Raw genomic sequence first — 26,665 nt, 5'->3', positions numbered from 1 at the left:
TTCAAGCTTCTTACTACTCAATCGTTAAGTAACAACTGAGAACACTCTTCTTCAGGTGATTTCAGATGCACTGGGTAGGCCTTACATTGTGCTAACCTACTGACTCCATTTCAAAAAATTCCTTAAACCTCATAATCTACAGGCTCATCTTGAATGAAGTCACCATGGTCTAAACAGTGCCAAATTACCTATTCACTGCTCTGTCTTCTGTTACGAGAAAATAACGTAGGCTTTCTCCAGACAGCCTTTGGTCTATTCCAACAGGAATGTGTCCCTCACCCTACACTCACCCCTCCACCTTACCTCTCCCTGAATTTTGTGGGATTGATGAGGTGTGTTAGCAGAAAGTGCAATCCTTAACATAAGAGAATACTGATGAAGCATTACAAAGTGGGGAAGCACTAATTGTTTTGTTTTGTTGCTAGTGCCTGACACATTTGCCATCAGCCAGCCAAAGGTTCTAGCCAGTTTTTCCTTATGACCAATAACATTTGAGAGATAGTTGGCTGAAACGAAGAGTTCCTGAAGTTAATAAACCCAGGTGGGTGTTAAAACCAATTTTTGAAGTCAGTTACTTCTGACTCCATCCTTTTTTTATTGCCTTCCTTTGGGAATAGAACTGATTCACCTGGCCCTTCTTTTAAGCACTTCTTTGTCATTTATCACAATCTTTCTCAAGCTCTCCCGCTTCCTCCTGACAGGCCAGCAGAGAGCATTTGGCTCAGGCGGACGAGAAAGTCCTGAACGAGGAAGTGGCCCCAGCCTCATTTCGTGGAACAGCCTGCGGTCACCCTATCCAGCACAGCAGGAGGCAGCCGCACCCAGGGTGAGACAGCAGGCCAACGATAACAACGGCCGCCTACAGCCCACAGCTTCAGTGGCCAGCACCAATCAGTCCGAAGGACAATGAACTCCATCTAATCAGGCTAGAACATTTACATCTCCCAGGCTCCGCCCCTTGCGATTTTTGTGCATAAAATTCAAGCCCAAGGACAGCGAGGGCTGAGTCCTAACCTTCCCTGGTTGTGGCTCCATCCCCCATTCCCTCTAATAAACTTCCCTCCTCCTTGCTCGCTGTGTCAGCCTACTAGGTGTACCGGTTAATAATGGCGAATTTTGTAATCAAAGAAAACACGATAATTTCAAGAGAAACATCAAAAGTGCTTTGTTCAAAGTAATGTCCATCGCTAGCTACACATTTCCCCCATCTTTCAGGTAATTTGTGGATACCGTCCCAATAGAACTTTTCTTATTTTGAGGCAAACCATTTCCACTTCTTCAGTGCTGCTCAGAAAGTGCATGTGCCATCGATCGGAACAAATGGTAATCTGAAGGAGCAAGGTGTGGTGAATACAGCGGGTGGGTTAATACTTCCCAGGCAAGATCTTTTAACGTGTCTTTAACTGGTTTTGAAGTGTGTGATGGTGCTTCATCATGAAGCAACATTACTTTGCCGTGTCCTCTGGCACATTCTGGCTGTTTCATGATGAAAGTGTGGTTAAATTGATTATTTGTTGTCGGTAGTGATCAGTATTAACAGTTTCACCTGGTTTTAGAAGCTCATAATACACCAGACCTTCCTGATCCCACCAAACGCAGAGCATTGTCTTCTTTCCGAAGCGATCTGGCCTTGCAGTCGATGTTGATGGTTGACCTGAATCAACCCATGATTTTGTGTATTTGGGATTCTCAAAATAAATACACTTTTCATCGCCAGTCACATTCGATGCAAAAAAGACTTTCTTTCCTATTGATGTAAACGATCGGAAATTGTTTGCTGAGCAACGTTTAATCTTTCTGCAAGTTGTTTTTGAGTTTGACACGCATCTTCATCCAGTAATGCTTGTAATTGTTGGTCTTCAAACTTTTTCAGTTGACCTGGACGTTCTTTGTCTTTCACATAGAAATCATCACTTTTAAAGTGTTTAAACCAGCGTTCATAAGTATCTTGAGATGGAGCATGTTCATCATAAGCTTCCTGAAGTATTCAGCAGCACTTTTCTTCAAAATAAAGTAATGAATTAAAATTTCCCGCAAATGCTCTTTTTTTGGCACAAAATTCAACATTTTTAAGCATAAAAATATCTATGATGTTAACAACTTCAGAAAATTTGACATATGAAGCTTTGAAACTTGTTGTCATTACAAAATAGCATACATATCAAATCACATATATATCAACATATGTGTAACTCCATCTATTGAAAAAAATCCGCATTATTAACCGGTACACCTAGTAAATCCTTGAGCGACTCCAATCTTACACCTCCCCACCCCCTTTTTTTCCTGGTGGGGTAAGCCCTACTGTCAGCTGTGCACAAACTAAGGTAGAAGAGCACAGAGGTCACTTACCTTTATCCAAACCAATAAAAAAATCCCATTCCTAAATCACATTATACAAGGCTGTTTTTACAGCTCTTGCCTCATTAACTCATAACCCAATATAAATAGGAACTGTATCCCTTTGGATTTCTTAAGGAATCATTAAAATAAACACACCAAAATTGGGCCCTTAAGTGAACCTTATAAAAGAACAGGCAGCCAAAATAATTCAACCTGCTCTGCTTCTGTTTCCAAATATTCTTGTTTGGGAGAATGCCCGTGGTGGAAGCCTGGGTGCACCAGTACCCGCAGGTGACTTGGGGTCACCCTATTGTACTGATTCTGCACTTGTACGAGTCAAGAATGGTAAAAAGAAGAGATGTTACTGGTGTAGGTGGGTGAGGTGACCTGAGTTTTGTAGGACTGACGAAGTATCTTAGCAGGAAGTGCAATCCTTAACGTAAGAGAATACCAATGAACCATTATAAAGCGGGGAAGCACTAATTGTTTTGTTGGTAGTGCCTGACACATTTGCCATCAGCCAGCCAAATGTTCTAGCCAGGTTTTCCTTATGACCACTAACATTTGAGAGACAGTTGGCTGAAATGAAGAGTTCAACCTGTGGCCAATAAACAGAGTTTTCCATTATGTGAAGTTAATACACCCAGGTGGGTGTTAAAACCAATTTTTGACCTTTTGCGTGCTGTTAAAAACTCAGCTAATCATTTCTTTGTTGAGCTACATAATACTTAACATTCAGAGTTTTAAATGTAATTAAGTTGAAATTAATCATTGCTTTCTAGAGAAAATATCTTACTATGTATTTTGTTCTAGGAAAAAAGTACAAATTTGGCTACTTGATAGCAGGGTACTCTAAGATCCTTAGGGAATATAAAATGAAACAGAAAGTCTGGTCACAACTTACATCAGATCAGGGCGGTATCTATGGATAATTGCACATAGGGCCAGGCCACTTTTCCAAGACATAGTGAGATCTGTCACACTGACCCCTGTGTAGCCATCTGTCTGCCTTTGGCACCAACCAAGCAGTTTGCTTGAACGAGGTACAGACTCTAAAAGAACAAAAAAAATATTAATGAAAGTGTTGTCACTTGGTAGCATTAACATGGGATCCTCTTTGTACTACACATATCCAGTTTGAAAAATTACTGAAGGTAGGAAGAACACAGTTGTCAGGCATCGTGATAAACCAGCTCTGCATGTCACAAAATTCTCATGACCATAATGCGAGGTAGCTGTTTGTTACCCTCATTTCATAGACAAGGAACTGAAGTTCAGAGATACTATGTAACCTGATCATTACCACACACTTCACAAATGGCAAAGATTGGACTGGGACCCAGTTGTACCTGACCCTAAAGTGAGATTTCTTCTAATTATGGTCCACTGTCCTCTTTCCATCCTCAATATCAATACCAGAGCGAGGCCTTTACAACTGTCAGCTGACTATTATTATAATGCCATTTGCCTTCTCCATGCCATCTTACATGTAGAGGTCTTCTCACATCACTCTCCTTTAAAACAAATCCTCAGGGGCCCTTCAATACACACAAAATATGAAATGGCCTTTATCTCTATCACTGTATCCTGGCAATATCATAGTACTCAGTTAAAATGCCGCTGTTCTTCCATAAAGCCTTACCCCCAAAACCTTAGCTGGCATGTGTATGTGCCCACATGCTGCCCTTTTTTCTTTATAAACAGCATCTCTATCTGGTTTCTCTTTATTTCCTCATAATACCTCAGATCAAGGTTTCTTAACCTTGACACAACTGATATTTTTGGCTGAGAGCTGATTTGTGTACAGTAGGAGGTTTAGCTGCATCCTTGGATGCCAGTAACATCCTCCTCAACTCAAGACAATAAAAAATGTCTCCAGAAACTACCAAATATCCTCTAAGGGGCAAAATCATGTCTGGTTGAGAACCACTGCCTTATGCAGTACTATGTACACTAAGAGCTCAATAAATAATTACAGACGTCTCTGGATAGGTTACCTGTATTCCAAAAGGGCATTATCAGAACTCACCATTGCGAGTCAGCTTTGGGGCAGTTTGGGAATTCACCAGGTTCTCCATTTCCAAATGAATGTCTTCTGTTTCTCCGGTATCATATAAATGGCGCACCTGGCGGAAACGTAACAAGTTGTAAAGAAGGAAAATGAAACAAGTAACAAATTCCCACCTGAGAAGAGAATGACAGATGAAAGAATGTGATAGCAGACTGGGCAAAGTTTAGACAGAAGTTATGATGATGACCTAGGTTACATATAAATAAATACATAAGTTGTGCTAAAAATTCACTACTCAGCTATAGAAGTCCTTCTGATAGTCTCTGTTGGACCTATTTTGAAAAAAAATTACTTTAAAGTTTTTTTTTATTGATTTCAGAGAGGAAGGCAGGAGAGACAAACATCAATGATGAGACAGAATCATTGATCAGCTGCCTGCTGCATGCCCCCTACTGGGGATAAAGCCTACAATCTTGGAATGTGCCCTGACCTGGAACTGAACTGTGACCTCCTGGTTCATAGGTCTATGCTCAACCACTGAGCCACACTGGCGGGCAAAATCTACTTTTTAATTGATAATACATATAGTAAAATGATGCATTTTTGTAAATAAATGTCCTATATAATAAAAGCCTAATATGCTAAGTGTCCAGTCATCCGTTCAACCAATCAAAGCATAATATGCTAATGATATGCTAAGTCAGCTCAACCGCTTGCGATGTCATGCACTGACCACCATGGGGCAGACAGTTGACTGGCCAACCACTTGCTATGACGTACACTGACCACCAGGGGGCAGACGCTCCAACTGGTAGGTTAGCCTGCTGCTGGGGTCCGGCCAATCAGGACTGAGCAAGACAGGCCCTGGAGCCCTCCCCCGTTCCTCCCCTGGCCCCGATCGTGCACCGGTGGGGTCCCTCAGCCTGGCCTGCGCCATCTCACAATCCAGGACCCCTCTGGGGATGTTGGGAGAGCTGGTTTCGGCCCCATCCCTCAGGCCAGGCCAAGGGACCCCGCTGGTGCACGAATTTGTGCACCTGGCCTCGAGTACCCATATAACAACCCAGATCAAACTTTACAACATCTCCAGGCTTGCAGTCAGTATTCTGATCCCAAAGGTAACCACTATTCTGATTTCTATCACCAAGGATTAATTTTGCTTGTTTTTGAACTTTATGTAAATGAAATTATAAAGTACATGTTCTTTTGTATGTGGATTTTTTTTTGCACACTGTTAATGACTCTGAGATTCATTCATGTTGAATGTAGCAAATAGTTCAGTCTTTCTCATGGCTGTACATGTTCTATTGTAAAATATACCACAATATATTTATTCATTCTACTGCTTGCTTATGGATGTTGAGGTTGTTTCTGCATATTATGAATAAAGCCTATTATATGTTTTTTGGTGTTGTTATGCACTTGTTTTGTTGGGTATGTTGGACCACTAGTGCTGCTCTCTATTAGTAGGTTTCATGGATGTCTTATAGACTTACCACACATCAGTATAGAAGGCCTAAAGGTGTCAACTTCAGGTAGAAAGTGAATAAACAATTACACTAGAACACTGGCAAATATGTTGAACAGAATATTTTCTAAAAACTGATGGGCTCTTTGGGATAATTGTGCTTTGTAAATTATCATAACGTCTGTCTAAACTATGTCATTCTTAATGTAATTATAAGGCTTTAGATATTCTGAGAAATAACTCAGTACAAAAATGACCAACAATAACTTTTAATTATAGTGAGTGTCTTATCTTTTAAAGTTCTTTCCAGTGAATAATCTCAGTTGTCCTCACAATGATCCTGTTTGTGAGTAGCAGGGATGATCACCTTCACTTTACAAATAAAGAAACTGAGGTTCAGAGAAAGTGAAATAACCAGTCCAAGTTACAAGAGACTGTTGGTGATAATGCAAGTGGAAGTCACATTTCCTAACTAGTGAACAAGTGCTCTTTCCCTACAAGATACAATGTGAATCAGGAGACCTGGGATAAAGCCCTGGACCCATCATTTTTGTCACGTTTGATCTTCTGGCAAATTATTCAACAACTCTCTGCCTTAGCTGCTCAATTTGTTGATTGGAAATAATATCTACTTCAACCAACTCAGAGAGACATCTACTTGAACCTACTCGAGGGAAAGGTTGTTTATATGTTTGTTATTAATAGGCAAATTTCAAAGGACCCAGATATAGATCACTGACTAGAAGACACTTACCTGGGTTGGCCGGAGAAAGTTGATGTTAATATTGGGATATCTGGTGACAGGGTCTATGCTGTATTGGCTGAAGTTTTTACTCACATTCTCGGGGGTTGTCTGAGGCAGCAACCTATAAATGCTTTCCCTGCAATAACACAGCAATATACTCAGGGCATAACAAGCACCACGAATATCTCCTTCTCCTTTGAGAATATTTCTATTTTTTGACAATCCCCAAATTATCTGAAGGATGATAAATCTTCATCCTTGACTGGTTTCCTCCAATCCTACATCAGCTCTTGCTTCCCATTCCCACCAGCTCAGTGATTCCACATGCCTGGTTAAGGGTCAACGAGAACAGCAAAGACATTGCTGTGGGCAGAGATCAAAACGTTTGACCTTAATTTAAAAGGCAAGTAATTTACTGTTTTGTTTCTTCAAGTATGCCAATATTTAATATGTAAGAAAATCACAGATGAAAAAAGAACTTGTCATCTAATTACCCAGAGTGCCTTAAGTAACAGACTTAAAAATGACATCAACCACCAATTTCATCCAGGAAATCTTGTTTCTCTAGTTTTTCAGGTTAAGGTATTTGTTCTTTATCAGCAAATCCCAGGATTCTTACCTTATTTGAAATAATCTGCTTCAAAATATCTGACATTTGAAAACTTGAGAAATGTTTACAAGCAGTTTGGTATTTTCCTTTGAAATCAAAGTCACTTTTAATCTCATCTTTTCTTTGAGTATGTCCCCATTGAAACAGGAATTTTAGGGGAGGTTTAGGGAATTTCAGAAATTTTGGAAATTAAGGGGACCATGGAGGAAAACAACAGGCTGCAGAGCAGCAGAAGGTATAGTTCCATAGAATAGGGGAGCTGGAAAGCTGCAACAGGTACATTTCCATAGAATGAGGGAGCTGGGAACAGCAAAAGGCCTATATTTACAAAATAAAGAGAAGGAAGCCCTTCATTCAGAGGGAGAAGAAAGCCCAAAGGGAATGGAAAAACAATAAGGAAGGAAGGGAGAACCTCACAAGCTTTGAGCCCAGGAGTTACTATAGTAACCAGTCTCAGGGAATAGTGACCAATCAGAGGGGATATCAAGGCACCAGGATCTGCAGCCTTTATAAGCCATAGGGAAAAGGAACTCAGTGGGAGTCCATTCTGTGGGACTCTTTCCCTCTTCCCATGTGGGAGTCTGTACTTGTTCTTCAATAAATCTCCACCTTTGCTATACCACTTTCTGACGTGGATTCATTCTTCGATTCCAGCAGACAAAGAATCCAGGTTCCAGTCCAAAAATTCTGTATCACTATTACCACATTGATTTCATTAGTTTACATCTTTCTAGTTTAAGAACAAGAGGATTTAATGTACTATTTTTATGTATTCATTTATGTGACTGTCATAAAGGACACAGATACCATCCTTCGATGATATACAAAGATTCTGATACCATTAGTCTGCAACAAATTAAGTTTGGACAGGGATAAGAGAAAAACACTTAGATAATCTTTACATTTTACAATTTCTTGAATAAATATCTTGCCTTTCCTCTCTTGAATAAGAAAACATCTTTAATTAAAACAGGAAGAGAGATAGAAGAATGAACTTGTGTTCTGTCTTAAGAGCAAACCACTCACCACTCCCAGTTTTTTCTCACAAAAGGAACCCCTGGTTACTTCCCATTACCTCTCTGCCAGGACTTCTAAGGGACTTGTTCCTAGAGACCAACTTCGTACCATCCAGGCGGAGTCCATAGCAGCTAGAAAGCCCCGGGCAATTCCTGTTCCCATTGGCCAGAAAGGCTATCAAGGAGATATAAAACAAATAATTAAAATAATTTATATTTTAAAAGAGAGAAACTAAACTAAGGAACTAAGAAAGAGATTGCTATTGAAAGTAGTCTTTGGCAACTGTTCAGATACTGGACTTCTCTGCTTCACAAACTGGTAGAAGGGCAAGTCAAGGATGTTGCAGGATTTCCATTGCTACTTAGCAAGTCTGGATTCCCCGTGGCCTGTGATGCTTCCCTATATCAGGAAATATAACTCCTACAGGGAATTCACCTATGTGGTATAATGTTGTAGACACTCACTCCACAATCAAAGCACCTAGGTTTGTTTGCAACTACTATTACGTGCCATCATTCTTAATACTCACCTCCAGGAGGCTGTCCCCAACCAGAGCCACTAGTAACTGGTGTCCATTCTGCTCTCGCACCAAGGCAGCATTCTCAGAGGCATACATACAAGTGAAGTCGAACATGGCCACATCGGGCTGCCCATAGTGATTGATGGCAAAATCCAGAGATGGTAGCTGCTGCTGGGTGGAGAAGTCTGCTGCTTCCCTGGCATAGTTCAGCAGAGCCTCTTGGTCCACATTCTCCCGGGAAAGCAAGAGCTCTGTGTCGGCATAGTCCTAGCTCCAGAGAGGGAAGAAGCTCGGTGGAAAAGTCTAGGTACAAGTCTAGCTAGCTCAAGCCACACTACACATATAGGACATAACCAAGTTTTTCACCGCTTTTCCCATTCCCCTAAAGTGATTTCATATTCCAAAATAAGTCTTATACATATATTAAAAAGAAAAAGGGGAAGGCTAAGTGGGAATACAGGGATCATACTTCAACATAATAAAAGCCTTATATGACAAACCTACAGCCAACATCATGCTCAATGGGCAAAAACTAAAACCATTTCTCCTAAAGAACAGAAATAAGACAGGGATGCCCACTTTTCACCACTCCTGTTCGACATAGTACTGGAAGTGCTAGCCATAGCGATTAGACAAGAAGAAGAAATAAAAGGCATCCAAACTGGAAAAGAAGAAGTAAAACTGTCATTATTTGCAGATGACATGATACTGTACATAGAAAACCCTAAAGATTCCATAAAAAAACTATTAGACTTAATAAATGAATTAGGCAATGTAGTAGGATACAAAATTAATGCCCAGAAATCTATGGCATTTTTATACACCAATAGTGAACTTACAGAAAGAGCGATGAAAATAACAATCCCATTTATTATTACAATAAAAATATAAAGATACCTAGGAACGGAGGTAAAAGACCTGTACTTAAAGGAGGTAAAAGACCTGTACTCAGAAAAAAACTTAACGGAGGTAAAAGACCTGTACTCAGAAAACTACAGGACACTGAAAAAAAGAGATAGAGGAAGACATAAACAGATGGAAGAACATACCGTGTTCATGGATTGGTAGAATTAACATCATTAAAATGTCCATACTACCCACAGCAATCTACAGATTCAATGCAATACCTATTAAAATATCAACGGCAGATTTCACAGACCTAGAACGAACTTTCCAAAAATTCATCTGGAATAAAAAAAGACCCCAAGTAGCTGCAGCAATCCTGAGAAAGAAGAACAAAGTAGGAGGGATCTCAATATCAGATATCAAACTGTATCACAAAGCCACTGTTCTCAAAACATCCTGGTACCGGCACAAGAACAGACATTTAGACAAATGGAATAGAATAGAGAACCCAGAAATTCACCCAAACCACTATGCTCAATTAACATTTGACAAAAGAGGCAAGAAAATACAATGGAGTCAAAGCAGTCTCTTCAATAAATGGCGTTGGGAAAATTAGACGGATACATGCAAAAAAAAATAAAACTCAAAATGGATAAAGGACTTAAAAGTAAGACGGGAAACCATAAAAATCTTAGAGGAATCCACAGGCAGCAAAATCTCAGACATATGCCAAAGCAATATCTTCATCGATACAGCTCTTAGGGCAATGGAAACTGAAGAGAAAATAAACAAATGGGACTACATCAAAATAAAAAGCTTTTGTACAGCAAAAGAAACCATCAACAAAACAACAAGAAAGCCCACTGCATGGGAGAACATATTTGCCGATGTTATATCTGATAAGGGTTTAATCTTCAATGTTTACAGGGAACTCATACCACTTAATGAAAAGAAGATAAACGACCCAATCAAAAAATGGGCAATGGACCTAAATAGATAGTTTTCGAAAGAGGACATAAGGAAGGCCAAGAGCCATATGAATACATGCTCAAAGTCACTAATCATCTGAGAGATGTAAATCAAAACGACAATGAGGTACCATCAACAAGTGACAAGTGCTGGCGAGGATGCGGAGAAAAAGGAGCCCTCGTGCACTGCTGGTGGGAATGCAGACTGGTGCAGCCACTGTGGAGAACAGTATGGCGTTTCCTCAAAAAACTGAAAATGGAACTCCCATTTGACCCAGTAATCCCACTCCTGGGAATATATCCCAAGAAACTAGAAACACCAATCAGAAAGGATATATGCACCCCTATGTTCATAGCAGCACAATTTACAATAGCTAAGATTTGGAAACAGCCTAAGTGCCCACCAGCAGATGAGTGGATTAAAAACTGTGGTACATCTACACAATGGAATACTATGCTGCCGTAAAAAGGAAGGATCTCCTTCCATTTCCAACAGCATGGATGGAACTGGAGAGCATTCTGCTAAGTGAAATAAGTCAGTCAGAGAAAGATAAATATCACCAACAACATAAACTGATGAACAAAAACAGATCTAGAGAAAGAGAAGCAACGATCAGACCATCAAACCTCAGAGGGAAGGCAGGGGAGGGTTGGGGGAAGGAGGAGAGATCAACCAAAGGACTTGTATGCATGCATATAAGCCTAACCAATGGACACAGACACTAGGGGAGTGAGGGCATGAGCAGGGGGGTGGAAATGGGGCCAAGGGGGGATAAGGACACATATTTAGTACCTTAGTCAATAAAGAATTAAAAAAAAAAAAGCGCGGGGGGGAGTGAGGAGGGAGGCTGTTTCTAAAAGAGACCAGGCCTTGCTGCCTAGTGCTGGCTTTTCCATGTACTTGGAGCAAATTACTGCTTCTTTGATACTGTCCAATCCCCGTCAGTTATTCTGAATACTAAATAAAATAACTTATGTGATAGTGCTGGTAAACTAAAAAAGCACTTTATAGTTTATGTTACTATCAGCAATTATTACCTTCTGGGTAGCAAATAGCTTTTGGCAACTGGGACCACATGAAACACTTAACTTGCATAACTCCACAAGCCCTAAAGAGCGCAAAGCTTCAGTGCCAAAAGGTTTTGGAGGTAGGGGCAGTAGCAGTCCAGGGGAGTGGGAAGAAATATATTCAAAATGGCACAGAAGTTTAAAATTAATAATAAGATTCGGAAAGGCTCTATAGAACCCCCAACGAAGAAAAACAAAAATGAGAGAAAAGGGATTTTCCACATAACGGGCTGAAAAACTACTTTTCTATTTTGGAGGTTCCTGGCATACTGAGCCAAATCTTTATTCTCCTAAAGTGGGGCCTATGGTTTCCAAGTGCCCCTGATGGTACTTTCAGCTACCACTACAAGATGTTAAAAGCCAAAACACAAATACTCAAGATGGCCCTTGAAACAGTTTGTTCACCATGAAGTAAGTGGTCAGAATGAACTTAGTATTTGGCAGCACACACACAAGGGATGGCTCTTGCCCTCTAAAAAAAATAAATGAACAATAAGGAAAAGTAAATCAGAGTATTGGCATTCCAGATCGTTCCTGCATAATTTCCACTGATACCAATGGGCACACTGCCTATTTCTTATTGATAAAACATTCAAATACATCTTGTTTATGCTCTTGGCAGAATGGGCTGCACACACTGCTTGGTCCTGTTTCTCCTTATAGACATAAAGGACCACAAGGCTGAGAAGCAGATACAAGTTAACAAGTGGAAAGAGGCTGTGCTACAGGTACATGTTCATATGCTCACCCCTACTACTGCTCTCAGATAAGGCTAAAGTATACTTCACATTAAAGTGACCAGATTCATTAGTATCCTGCACAGACAGAGGACACCCTGAAATTCAGCCATGAGTGTGTGGTGGGAATTGCACATGTGGGGACAGTAATTCTCACATTGAGACCAAATCAGACTTAAGAAATTCTCCTTAAGGAACCCTCTACCCTGTGGTTTTCTGATTTCTTATTCAGATCATCATCTTAAGGAATGTCATTTTCTAGAACCACAAATCAAATCACCTAAAATTAAACTGAATATTTATTCCTGAATTATCTGAGATTTGCTTTGGAACAACCCAATTGCAAGAATGGGGAGTGAGTTGGGTACTAATCCTATATAATAAAAGCCTAGGTGGTGTCGCGTGACGTCGCCACAAGATGGCTGGCAGGGGAGGGCAGTTGGGGGTGACCAGGCCAGGGAGGGCAGTTGGGGGCCATCGGGCCAGCAGGGGAGGGCAGTTGGGGGCCATCAGGCCAGGAGGGGAGGGCAGTTGGGGGCGATTGGGCCGGCAGGGGAGGGCAGTTGGGGGAGATGGGGCCAGCAGGGGAGCAGTTAGGCATCAATCAGGCCAGCAGGGGAGCAGTTAGGGGTGTCAGGCTGGAAGGCAGAAGCGGTTAGGGGCAATCAGGCAGGCAGGCGGCGAGCGGTTGGGAACCAGCAGTCCCGGATTCCGGATTGTGAGAAGGATGTCCGACTGCCCTGTGGGATCGGGCCCAAATGCAGGATCTGGCCCAAACCGGCAGTTGGACATCCCCCAAGGGGTCCCAGGGATGTCCAAGATTGGAGAGGGTACAGGCTGAGCTGAGGGACACCCCCTCCAGTGCATGAATTTCATGCACCAGGCCTCTAGTGAAACAGTATTGGTCATGTGTTGATAATTCTGAAAGCCAGATAATGGGCACATGGGGGCTCATCAGATGATCTTCTCTACTTTTGTTTATATTAGAAAATTTCCATAATAAACAGTATTTTTTTAAGTTTAACTAAAAAACATTAGAGTACATGTTACCAGGAGATGAGTTAGGGGCTAGTTTTCATTTCCTTGCAGGAAAACTCATCTGACAATAAAATTTTTTCTCTTGGTGATCATACTAACCAGTACAATATAAAAAGAGGTTTAAAAGAAATTTATCACTTACATGCAGTATCACCCCTTTGTCCAGTAGGCTCTGCTTTTTGGCTGTCATAACAAAATAGTGTGTGTCATCTTTGTAGTAGACGATGTTCTCCAAATCGATACCTGCAAAACAAAAATGTTGAAGGTATATTAGGGCAGCCAGAGAGATTGTACACGGGTCTACAGAGACCAGGGTTGTAAAACTCCAGGCAGGGAAAGAGAAAGTAAAATAGATGTCTGAGCCCAGATTCTCACTTCCTGAACATTCAGTTCATAAAAAGAGGGGGAACTTTGTTTATCCTTGTACTGCTCTGTTAACTTGACACTCTAATTTATCCTAAAAACAATGATCAATAGTAAGCAGAAATATATAAAGATTGAAAGAAAAAGAAAGATTAACCCTTAGTAAGATGGTCTGGGTTAGTTATCAGGCTAAGCCTCTTTTATAGTCATCAAGGCAACTGGGAGACTCTCCTAGAACAGGACAGACAACTGGATGCCTGGAAGCACAGAGTGAACTATTGGCTTTTAATTTCAATTAATCTAAAAAAAAAATAGATGTAATGGAAAGAAATCATGTTCTAGAAAACAGAGAATTAGAATCTGCTGTACATTTTTGTTGCGTCGAAACATCTAAGTTAATCTATTCAAAAGCTATCGTATAAAAATCTCATTCCTATCTAGCATGTGGTTTACTTCAAGACAAAGTAGTACACTCAGTGCCTACGTCAGGTTCTCAGTAAACCAGAGAACCACCAGCCAACAGGTTACCGCATTAAACACCATCTCCTAGAGCCACAGTGCAGAGGAAGGGGTAGGAGAAGAGTTGGTAGAAGACAGCACGAACACTTAAAAACAAACACACAAATACAGTGAAAACCCAATCCAGAGTATCCCAGTCCCTGTGATGAGGATAAACAACATTAGAATAGCAATCAGTGATATGGAAAGCATTACATGCAGAACAAAGCATGGGAGTGAGGAAAGAGCAATGGGTAAATGACACAGTAACACCAACGATCAACCACCCCACCAAACTATCCTAGAGAAAGCCACAAGTAGTTATTTAAACTTCTATCCTTATTCCTTTCAAGGCACTGATACCAACCTGTAGCTTCCCTGAGCTCCTGGAAAAATTTTTGGTTAAATATGAAAGCCACTCCACTGATCTCTTCCACTTTGGCTTCTGCTGTTGTATTTCGGTTGATAAAATTTGCTGTAATGGCAATGGCCAGTTTGCCTCTAAATTCTTTCCGACGAAATCCTGGAGGGAAAGAAATTTTCAGATGTGGCAGCAGTTGGCTAGAGAGGAAGGAATATCACTTCAAACAGGAAGGAGGTATTGATGATGACATTTGGGAACATAGATGATAAAAATCAATGGAAAAATTTTAGGGCAGCTCTTCTCAACCTGAAAATAAGGTGTTTACCCATCAAAGACTATAACAATCCAGAAAAGAAGTCAAAGTCTCCTACACACTAACAAAAAATTTGAAATCTGACTAACCAGAATGTTATTCAATACTAGGAATTTCTTTTTTTTTTTTTTTTAAAAAGGGAAGCCATCTTTTTTAAAAAATATATATTTTATTGATTTTTTTACAGAGAGGAAGAGAGAGGGATAGACAGTTAGAAACATCAATGAGAGAGAAACATCGATCAGCTGCCTCCTGCACACCCCCTACTGGGGATGTGCCCGCAACCAAGGTACATGTCCTTGACCGGAATCGAACCCGGGACCTTTCAGTCCGCAGACCGACGCTCTATCCACTGAGCCAAACCGGTTTCGGCTTTTCTTTTTTTTTTTTTTAGGGAAGCCATCTTTTTATTAAACTGAGATTTAATTCTGTAGTGCCAACTGCTCAAAGTATAGCTTGTCTCTTAGTACCCTAACAAGAGTACCCTGTAAGAAGTAAACCAAGTACCAATTGGCTAGGGAAGGCTGAGGCTGCCATTAAATTAGAGTAGGTGGCACATATATGTAGATCCTCTCTGATGACACAAATTCTCATCCCAGGGTTTGGAGAAAGTCACCCTTCACTCGGCAATAAACCAGGAAAAGGAACAATGACCAATACCTTCCAAGGTGTTCCTACGGCCATCCCCTCCAATGATCACTTCAAATTCATATTCTGACACAGGATGGGTTTTAGGGTGCACCAGTGCCCGCCAACCTATCCCTGTAGACCAAAGTAAAATTGAAGGTTGTCATTCAGATCATATTCATACATCTAAGACATCTCAAGATAGCCAGGTAGGCAGACACCAAACCAAAAACAGTAAATTTAAAAGCACAGGGTACAAACCACAGAAAGAAAGACGCCTCACAAAGGAACATTCCCACCATACAATTTTCTATAATGAACACAAGTGCCTGCAATGTGTAATTCTATCTCAAAGGCCTCCTCATTAAATCAAAAGTTCCTCAAAAGATACTGGCTATACAAACAGAAAAGCCTTTTTAACTAGTTCTGAAAACAACCCACAGATTCCTATAGTTTTCTGCTTTAATCTCATCTTTTCTCACCCATTTGATGCCTACTCCTCCCTTTTCCAATTCAACTCACGTTCATTTTCTTGGTCCTCAGGAGGGTGTACGAGTCCTTGGAATTCTACATTGACATGAATTTCAATTCCTAGGATCAATGCTACTTTCAAAAGTATTAGTTGAAGCTGACGGATACCTGGGTAAACAAAAAGATAACACAAGTTAGGGCACATTGAAAAAAAGAATACCAGTTAGCAGTCACTGCTCACGTTTCTACCTGTCTATCTATGCAGAGTTTATCCAGATTTTCAATGCTTCCTATAACAGGAGGCATTTTCCAAGCCATGTTCAAAGCTTCTTTCTTTACTAAGGGCAAGAAATGTTCTAGAGCGACACACAAGCCCACTCCCACATCTTGGGTGAGATATTTAAAACAAGCGAAAGCTCTGAGTTAACATGAAATTGTGGCCAACAGGAGACCCTCCTTTACATGCTCTCCTGATTCAGTGAGAGCCACAATTATGTAGCAGAACCTACAATACTTACAGGACATGGTAGTTACCAGAAGATGTACACCCACATGTATGCTTTCCAGTTAGATTCAAAGGGGGCTGTACTACTTCCTGGGATTCCAGACAGTTCTCCTTCATCTTATTACCTTACTGATCTTCACGGATGCTTGCAAGGTGAGAAGGGGAACTTCAATGCAAGCTTAGTAGTCTCTGACCATTCCTCTGCCCAGTACTGGGCTATAGTTGCAGAAACGAAGGTTCAAAATGAATGAAAATCTTGCTCCATTATCAGTGAGATTTATTTATTTAACCAGTCAACTGCCATGATATTTTGAATTTAATTAAAAAGGTCTCCTGCTTGCATCTATAGACACTTATGGCGTATAAATGGTTAATATTCAGCGAGTATCTGCCAGATGCCAGACACACGAGATAAAAATCTAGTCCCTGATGTAGGACACAGCTCCAAGACATATCCTGCCACACATAAGGTAGATAAATCCACTGAATGAATGACCACTGGTCCTCTCTTAAAACCAGTCCTACCTGTATGTAGCCTGTGGCTAATGTGCTAGGAGTGCATGCAAATCCTCCTCTAGATCATGTGATTATTTTCCCCAGGTTTTACAACCTGACTCCTTCAGAGTCACACATGCAGCGACTCATTAAATCCCATGTTAGCACACATTTTATATTTGTAAACAACTGGGTTCCAAGATGCTTTAAACATTTCAGCCCAAAAGGTGGGCAGAGTGTTTCTTCTGCCTAGGGGATGTGGCAGCTGTGGCCAGTGTTTGGTAAACTGGCACAGCCACTTCAAACAGCAAAAGGTTTAATAGCTGACTGTATTTACAGGACACATCTGAAGGAGCTCAGAACAAAAGTTCCTTGATAAGTCTTCTCTGGAATAATGATCACACTTCAACCTCATAATGTAGACACTGTTTTCATGAACACATACAGTCATGAAAACAAAATCACCGTCTGCATTAACTTCTATTTACTTCAAAGCTTGAATATGACAAGAGTATAGCAAGAACTCCCTAGGCCAGTGATGGGCAACCTTTTGAGCTCGGTGTGTCAGACTTCGCCAAAAAACTGAGCATAACTCGGGTAGTGTGTCACTTTGAGGAAAAAACATTATTTCGCAAATGTTTCATCCTCAGGAGCAGCAAATGTTTCATCCTCGGCATGCGGCTGCGTGTCATCAGAAATGGCTACGCATGTCAGTGCTGACACGCGTGTCATAGGTTCGCCATCACTGCCCTAGGCTGTAAACCTCATGAGAATCATCTAACCAAAGAACTCGCATTATCAACTTGCCATTCACCAAACTAGGAGTCTGTTTCTTCTACAACCGTGGTTTCCCCAGACCTGTGTCCACACAGCATTTTGTTCTTATACTAGTACAGCATCTTTCATATCACATTCCAACAAACGGCATGCTTTGTTCTGTTTCTACTGGACTAAGGATAACCAGAGTCTGGTCAAGGCCTCACTGGTCATCTTATTTCCTAGCCTGGCCCCAATGTCTATCCCACCATTGTAAGTGCTAAATAAGAGTCCAAGACCTAACTTAGAAATCCCTAAGCTAAATTCCTTGTAGTTAAATCATTCTAGGTTACAGAACCACACATGGAAGGTATTTTGACTCCAAGCAGAGTGTTTCTATACAACAGATACTAAAAGAACTGGTTTTACTTACTGATATGGTCAATGGCTCCAGCACAGAACTTGCCATAGAATTTCTTGGCACCCAAACCTCGCAGATCATGTATGGTGAACGGCCAGAGATGCAAGACATTGTTGCGGGAGAAGGCATCTCGTTTCTCAATAACAACTACCTTAGCTCCCAGTAAGGATAAGTCGATGGCTGTGCGGAGACCACAGGGGCCAGCTCCAATGATGAGACACTGAAAAACACAGCTGTTTTCAGGGCAAAGGAAGCATCTCTTGAGAAAGCTCACATTTCTAGAAAAGTTTCATGATCTCATAACCATCATCCCCTAAAGCCCCAAAATAGGGCTATTCTCTCCACTTCCAACCAATCTGGGTCACAGCAGGACATTTGCAATGGTTTGAAGAAAAGCTAGTGGTAGCTATGAATAAAGAAGACATAATTGTCAGTGCTGGATACAAACTTAGCACATGTTCACCCTGTAGATCTGGAACATACTTAAATGGGTCATAGTTTCAACAAACAATTGAAAATCACATCTCATTTTTCATCAACAGGAGAGGATCTTTTGTTTTTTTGCTTTTAAATATATTTTTACCAGAAGCCCCGGTGCACGAATTCATGCACCAGTTGGGTCCCTAGGCCTGGCCTGTGGGATGGGGCCAAAACTGGCTCTCTGACATCCCCCAAGGGATCCCGGATTGCAAGAGGGTGCAGGCTGGGCTGAAGGACGCCACCAGTGCACAATCGGGACCAGGGAGAGATGTGGGAGGTTGGCCATCAGGGGAGGGACCGCAGGAGGGCTCCAGGGCATGTCTGGCCCATCTCGCTCAGTCCCAATCAGCAGGACCCCAGCAACAAGCTAACCTACCAGTTGGAGCGTCTGCCCCTTGGTGGTCAGTGCATGTCATAGCGACTGGTCAATCAGTGAACTGTCTGCCCCCTGTGGTCAGTGCATGTCAAAGCAACTGGTCAACTGGTTGACTATCTGCCCTGTTGGTCAGTGCACGGCATAGCAAGCGGTTGAGCGGCCTTAGCATATCATTAGTATATTACTCTTTGATTGGTTGAATGGCTGACCGTTCAGCCGGACACTTAGCATATTAGGATTTTACTATATAGAATTGATTTTAGGGAGGAAGGGAGAGGGAGAGAGAGATAGAAACATCAATGATGAGAGAGAATCATTGATTGGCTGCCTCCTGCATCCCCCCCCCCCACCCGGGCATGTGCCCTGACCAGGAATCAAACCATGACCTCCTGGTTCGTAGGTTGATACTCAACCACTGACCCACACTGGCTGGGCAGGAGAGGATCTTTTGGAAGGTTTCTAAGTCAAGCAGATTTCTGTCCAAGAAGACACAGATTATTAAATACATAGTCCTTGCAACCTTAGAGTCCTGGAATGGTTCTTTCACTCAAATGATTCCCAGGAGGTAACATCCAAGAGCCAAAGTTTTATGTGCTGAAAAAAGTTCTTTATATATATATATATTGATTTCAGAGAGAAAGGAAGAGGGAGAGAGAGATAGAAACATCAATGATGAGAGAGAATCATGGATCAGCTGCCTCCTGCAAGTCCCCTACTGGAAATCGAGCCCACAACCTGGGCATGCGCCCTTGACTGGAATTGAACCTGGGACCTTTCAGTTCGCAGGCCGACGCTCTATCCACTGAGCAAAACCAGCTAGGGCTGAAAAAAGTTCTTAAATCATATCTTTAGACTGAAAGTCCAGGAAAATGATCATGAAAATCCATATTTTACAGAAGTACTCAGGGTGAGACTGGACACTTAACTACTTTGCATTGTATGTGCAGAAGAAAAAAAAACAGAGAACATGCAATATTTTGGCTTTGAATTCCTTTTATACTTAATAAAACTCCAGAACTCACTCTTAAAGTCATGACTTTGAATTTCTTGAATTTTGCTGATAAATATCTAACTAAACGGGCTGGCCAGCGTGGCTCAGTGGTTGAGAATAGACCTATGGACCAGGAGGTCACGGTTCGTGGCTCAGTGGTTGAGAATAGACCTATGGACCAGGAGGTCACGGTTCTATTCCCAGTCAGGGCACATGCCAAGGTTGCAGTCTTGATCCCCAGTGTGGGTGTGCAGGAGGCAGCCAATCAATGATTCTCTTTCATCACTGATGTTTGTATCTCTCTCTCTCCTTTTCCCTTCCTCTCTGAAATCTATAAAAAACTACTTAAAAAATTTAACCATATGCAAATCCACTGGGGATGGGTCTCTAAGTACTTACACTAAGCAAATTAAAGCTCATGAAAGAGCATTAATGACATAATCATGAAGTCATTTGCAACTTTGTTTATGTGTTAGCTTTCTCCCAGAAGATGTGTTCTTATATAAGCAGGAAAGCAGGAAATGCATTGTTCTTTCTCTACTTCCTCACACCTACCCTTTCTTGCACAGCTCAGGTCTTTGCCGAGGTCTACCTTTTTCATGAAAACACTGTTTCTGAATTTTGTGAAGAAGCCAAAGGAAATAATTTGGTTCACAAGGCCCTTGCTTAAGAAAACATACTTTTGAAATATGGATAAAAAGAGGTCTGAAGCCTGTGGCAAATTACCAAGTTGGCAGATACCATCTATACCTTTACCAGTTACTGAGTATAGAACAATGACTTTGTAAAGTTGATATGCCAAGCACCATGAAGCCGTGTTTGTACAGGATGCTTACAGGGCCCGGCTACTTCTTTGCTAAATGACCTGCATCCATGATCCCCAGTGGGGGGGGCAGGGTATGTGTGTGTGCAGGAGGCAGCTGATCAATGTGAGATTCAAAACAAAGCCTCAGCAAAAGAAGTTGCTACACCATTAAAGTTATTCTGAAATAGTTGAAACCCTGAGTGTTCAAAATATGAATACATGAAATAAGAATAAAGTTTGGCACATGGAACAGTCAAATGAACATAAATAATGGCCAAATAAACCTTCACAAGGTATAAGGTTTGACCTCCTATATTAGATCATGGCTGACTTGGCCTATTTTTCACCCAGTCAGCTTCTACTTGATCCTTTTTTCAAGGCCTACCCCTACTCAAAATCTTTTCTTTCTGGTTAAATCCTGAGGTCAATGACCCCAGGGCCTCAGAATAGCCAAAGCTTACCTTGGTGTTAGTACATGCTTTTCCCTTTTTGTAGTCTTTGTGGCTGCCCCGTTTGTCCAGCTTTGCCCAGAGGGCTTTGGCTTTCCAGTAGTTGAGCTTGGACTTGAGCTTGTGATAAAAGGAGCGATAGTCCTTAGGCTTCAGTTCCAGGTGATCACAGAGCTCTTGGAAGGCCTTAAGAGTCCCCTTGCAGGTGGTAGCCTGCACAAACTGGTCAAAGAGGGTGTGTGCTTGATTCATTGTCTCATTCTTACTCTCCTCCATGCTTCCCCACTCTAAGCACACCAGACAAAGGGGGCAGTGGGATGGCGGTTGATCCACTTGACACTGTCAGATTAATCTAACAAAAATAAAGAAAAAGAAATGGTAAGCAAATCCAAATTTTATCTACAAATATTTTCTAGGAGACATAACTCTTTTTCAATGGAATTCCTAAGCATTCTAGTCATTCATTCAACAAATGTATATTGTATACCTTCTATACTCCAGGCACTGAGGTATTGGGGAAAGAAAGATTAGTACAACAAAGGATTTGCAGTTTAGTGGGTGAGACTGATTCATAAACAAAATGTTAAATGTACTATGCTAAGTGTCCTTAGTGAGAGAGGCACAAGGGATTTGGGAACATTAAGGCAGAGTACCTAAGTCATAGGGAGAGAGTCCTCATTGAAGATGAACCTGTGAGAAGTGACAGCTGAGTCTTTCAGGGTAAATAAGTGTTAGCAGGCATGGAAGAAGTGTAGGACCTGGGAAAAGAAGTGAAACAGGAAGGCTTGTGAGTGACTCTTAAAGTAAAAGAGTCAAAAATGATCCCCAGGTTTCCTGAAAGAAAGACATCAGGCCAGTGGATTAAAAACAGAAGAACTCATTTGTGAGGGTGGGGTGGTGAGTTACCTTGTAGACCTCATATGTTTGTGCTGCCTTTGTGGAGGTGCTCACTAGGCAGGTAGGTATGAATCTGCAGCTTGGGGAGTAGCTAGGGACCCAGCCCTAGATTTAGGCATCATTAGCATACAGGTGGTAGTTGAACCAGTGATAGCTGAACACAAGGGGAGTCTGTGGTAAGAGAAGAGCCATGGGCTTTAAATAAGACCTGGGACTCATAAACTTGTAAGGAGCTAGCAGAGATAGATGAGCTCGCTAGAAAAAGATTATGAGGCACAGGAAAAGAGGTCTGAAGAGAACCAAAGGGCAGTGTCATAGCAGTTGAAAAAGCACAAAGTTCAGAAGTATCAAAGTCAGCAGGGATTTAAAGACCGAAAAAGTCCTGCCACTGCATATAGTATATGGCAGGGTGGGAAGATCTTATAGCCATTCCACTTTCCCACAGATACATTTGACAATAATAATGATGATGTCTGTATGTTCCACTTATCAAAAACATCTATCCATACACACACCATCCTGTGTTTGCTGGGAAGAAGCTTTAAGATGACAGATGGTACATTAGGTCCTACTTTATCCACTCACTCCCTTGGGTCTTTTTCATAATTTTTGTACCATGTTTTATTTATCATCGCTCTTTAGAAGTATAATTGGGGGGAAGGAGGCAAAGGGCCAAAGACCAAAACCAATCCACAGGAAGAACAGGAAGGGAGGGCAAGGCAGAAGACGCTCTTCTAATTCTGAAGTTTTCCAAGTTTGGTGCCAAGAATACCTTCATGGTCACAGGACTCATTTCTGGTGCTGTAGCCATGATGGTCCGCCACAGGAGCATCTCCATTCACCACAGTGTGAAAAACAGGACTACTCTGGAACTCTGCTTTAAAGAGGATTTACTGTTGGAGATGGGGGCAGGTGGAAGAAGTGAGTTGTTGATCCACTGTGTTCAGGTGTAGAGTAACCCATTGTTAATGAACCAACCCAAGGATAGTGGGAGCCACCAAACTGTATGTGCTAATGAAATCCATTCTCAGAAGACAGGCACCAAGTTCCAGACTGAGAACACGGGAAGAGATCCATGTTCTCTCCTGAAGCTCTTACATTGAGTAGGCCTCTGAAGAATAGAATCCCCTTTTGTGAAGTAGAAGTAACATACTACTTCACTCCAAACCTCACCGTGATATCATTAGGTTAACCAAATCAACTGAAAATGTATCTTAAGTTTCATGAGTGAAAGTTAATAACTGAATACAAGGAACAGCCATTTCCCTTTGTTTTCTATGTCAACAGATGCATTCTCTTCATGTACTGTGGAGGCTAAGTCAAAGATGGTAACTTGGCTCTCCTCCCAAATAATATCACTTACTCAATAACCCCTCCTAGCTTTGGATATAAAAACTACACTACTAAGAAACTGCCAATATCTACCTGCCCAAGAATCCAGTAAGGAGTGGAATTAACTGGAATTTACCTCCAGTTTCCCCTAAATAAAAGTTTATTCTAGGTAGCCTTAACAGAAAGAGAAATATTTTAAATTTCCTATAAAGAGCCCATTCTTTTTCTTACAAATCAAGACCTATCTTAGAAATGATAGTCAAAAGATGGCTGTAGGGGCAGGGAAAAAACCCAAGTGTTTATCCAAAGGCAGAAGGGTGACAGGTCATAACTAAGGTCTAGAAACAACGGTCCTAAAGTGTTTGCTCTGTCAAGGGACCTCTCTGTGGATATTTCTGTAGCTTTATTTGCTGTTCTGGCAAACAGACAGCACTCTGCAAGTCACTTTGCATACCCTACCTGTGTTCATCACCAACTTTAACTCCACCAGTCACAGTGTTTGGAAAGCTGTCATATATCTGGTCTAATCTTTCTGCCTTGTGTCAAGAAAGAAAATGATTTTGTTGTTGTTGTTGTTGTTCCTAAGCAGCAGCCACCTTCCACTCCTTCCCAGAATTGGAGCACTCAGTACTATAATTTTCTTGCTAAAACCAACACATTAAAGATCCTGCAATATGTGCTTCCAAAAGCCCTTCCCCGTCCTAAGGCCCACTTTATGCTCACACTTCCCTAAAAGAGTCTCATGCTTTTGTGCAGAGAAGCATTCTCCTATGTCGGCTAGCACCTTCTGGTTGGCTATCGCCCACTCTGAAATAAATATTCACTTCCAAAGAGTGCTAACCACCACAGAGAGTCCAAATCAAATGCCAGCACAGGTGAACACCTCCACTAACAACTGGCCCCTATCCCTTCTGTTGATATAACACACTTTGAAATTTACAGGTTTCGGCCACAACTCCCAGACAGCTGAGCAAGGGCCTGCTTCCAAGTGGCAGGCAAGTATTAAGTGCCCAGCTGAAGGGACTTAGACCTGCGGGTCACTAATGACAACAGATAAATAGAGGTAAGTTGGTTCCTGGAACAATGTGACAGGCACCCAAGGTAAGACTACACTAGAGTTATTCCCTCGGGCTGCCTCACTTTTCCTACTTTGCAAGCCAAATGACAGCAGTGGGAAGACACTCAGGGTGGAACAGTTGTTCTGTAGATCTACAGACTCGGATGTCTCATTTATCACAGGGACTCATCTGGCATTCTGATTCACTCTTAGAGCAACTGGGAAAAATTGCAGAAGGGCCATTCCTGTTATCTCCCTCATTTCTGAAAGTCAAATCTTGATCATGCTCTTCATGAACCACCCCAGTGTATGCTATATCCCAAATATCGGTGCAATTTCTACCAGCTGACAACATTCTGCATGCTGCTCTGTCCCGTGGCAGGTGACTGCTGACTCAGAAGTCGTGCACATCCTCTGGCAGTGGAGGAAAGTGCTGGAGAGGCTGTCTATAAAGTACATGCAGGAGCAGTGTTTATGTTTCTATTTACAACAGAAGCAAAAAATCGGTTGTCACTGACTCATGGCTGGTTATGAGAACACTCAATCTCTAGCTCTTAGAATAGATGGGTGGTTATTTGAGGGACAGGGGAGAATTATATTTAAAAATAGAAAAAGAAAAGAGAAACAAAACAACAAAGTAAGAATTATACTTTAAGAGTATACAATCAGAGTCGAGTTCAGCCAATTTTCTCCCTAGCCACTGCACCATGAAACCAGGCAATGTGCAAAATCTTTGAATCTTATTTTAAACTAGAGGCCCTTTGCATGAAGAATCATGCAACAGAACTTCCTCCACCTGGCTACTGGCACCAGTTTTCCTTCCGCCTTCTTTCAGGGTGGGGGCTTGGACCCCAGGAGCGGCAGCAGCAGCGTGGGGCAGGAGCTGCTGGGTCCCACGCTGCCATCCGCGATTGGGGCGCTGCCACCGCCCAGGTCCCTCAGTGATAGGAGGGACCCGGGCGCCGCCGCTCCGACCCGCGAACGCTGAGGGACGGGATTGGGCGCCGCCACCGCTCCCACCATGCCTCCCGCCAGCCCCATTGGTCCCCCCTCAGCGGCGGCCGATCCGGCCGTTGAGAGGCGCGGGAGTCCCGCCCCCCCGCACCTCTCAACGGCTGGATAGGCCACCCCAAGTCCCGCCCCCCAGCCTCCCACCGGCCCAATCGTAGGCATAGTGGAGTGATGGTTATTTGCATATTACCCTTTTATTAGGTAGGATATCTATTAAACACTTCTTTCCCAGCTCATTCAGTCAGAAGTCTGACTTGTCTAAATAGATCTTAGAAGTAGGCATACAGGAAGCATATTTTGGGATGTCACTGGGAGGGAATCCTCCCATCTAATAAAGAGGAAATATGCTAATTGACTGTCACACCCTCACAAAGGTGGCGGTTCCCACAGCCAATAAGGAGGGAATATGCTAATTGACTGCCACACCCTCAAAGATAGCAGTGCCCACAGCCACAAGATGGCGGTGCCCAGTCCCCTCAGCCCCCCCGCTGCCCAGGGCCGGCCCAAGGGATGACCAAATGACTGAACAAGCAGGCTGCATGGGGCGACCAGGCCAGCAGGGGGGGGCCATGAGGGACGACCAAACAACTGAACAGCAGGCTGCTTGGGGCAACCAGGCTGGCGGGGGGGGGGGGGGGGCGCGTGAGGGGCAATCAGGCTGGCAGGGGGGGGTGTTAGGAGCAACAGGCCAGCAGGGGGGGCAGTTGGGGGTGACCAGTTCGGCGGGGGGGGGGGGGCAGTTGGGGGCGACCAGGCCAGCAGGGAGGGGGCAGCTGGAGGCAACATGGCCGGCAGCGGGGAGCAGTTAGGGGCGACCAGGCCAGCACGCAGAGGCAGTGAGGGGAGATCAGGCTGGCAGGGGGTGGGTAGTTAGGGGTGACCAGGCAGGCAGGCAGGTGAGCAATTAGGAGCCAGCGGTCCAGGATTGTGAGAGGGATGTCCGAATGCCAGTCTAGATAGGCAGTTGGACATCCCTCGAGGGGGTCCCAGATTGGAGAGGGTGCAGGCTGGGCTGAGGGGACCCCCTCCCCAATGCACAGATTTCATGCACCGGGCCTCTAGTTTAGATGATAAATGCCTTCA

General features: G+C 42.5%; 1 protein-coding gene and 1 long non-coding RNA gene across 4 annotated transcripts in view; one reads left to right on the top strand and one right to left on the bottom strand.

Moving 5' to 3' along the window:
- MICAL3 (microtubule associated monooxygenase, calponin and LIM domain containing 3) overlaps window positions 1-26,665 on the bottom strand; it is a 278,633-nt gene that overhangs the window by 149,937 nt on the left and 102,031 nt on the right. For all 3 annotated transcript variants that reach the window (XM_054718660.1, XM_054718658.1, XM_054718659.1), the window contains exons 2-12: window positions 21,298-21,637; window positions 18,197-18,404; window positions 16,059-16,175; window positions 15,570-15,671; window positions 14,600-14,755; window positions 13,514-13,614; window positions 8,724-8,981; window positions 8,253-8,368; window positions 6,577-6,703; window positions 4,373-4,469; window positions 3,248-3,395 (exon numbers count right to left, since the gene is read on the bottom strand). In XM_054718660.1, the coding sequence (XP_054574635.1) occupies window positions 3,248-3,395; window positions 4,373-4,469; window positions 6,577-6,703; window positions 8,253-8,368; window positions 8,724-8,981; window positions 13,514-13,614; window positions 14,600-14,755; window positions 15,570-15,671; window positions 16,059-16,175; window positions 18,197-18,404; window positions 21,298-21,561 (1,694 nt within the window). In that variant the 5' untranslated portion in view covers window positions 21,562-21,637. The remainder of the gene's footprint in view (window positions 1-3,247; window positions 3,396-4,372; window positions 4,470-6,576; window positions 6,704-8,252; window positions 8,369-8,723; window positions 8,982-13,513; window positions 13,615-14,599; window positions 14,756-15,569; window positions 15,672-16,058; window positions 16,176-18,196; window positions 18,405-21,297; window positions 21,638-26,665) is intronic.
- LOC129149741 (uncharacterized) overlaps window positions 24,470-26,665 on the top strand; it is a 41,614-nt gene continuing 39,418 nt past the window's right edge. Inside the window, exon 1 of the long non-coding RNA XR_008556557.1 lies at window positions 24,470-24,577. This is a non-coding gene — a long non-coding RNA (uncharacterized LOC129149741). The remainder of the gene's footprint in view (window positions 24,578-26,665) is intronic.

The sequence above is a fragment of the Eptesicus fuscus genome, chromosome 7 (genome assembly GCF_027574615.1).
Source record: "Eptesicus fuscus isolate TK198812 chromosome 7, DD_ASM_mEF_20220401, whole genome shotgun sequence".
Classification (NCBI taxonomy): domain Eukaryota; kingdom Metazoa; phylum Chordata; class Mammalia; order Chiroptera; family Vespertilionidae; genus Eptesicus; species Eptesicus fuscus.
This window is presented reverse-complemented; position numbering and strand designations above follow the sequence as displayed.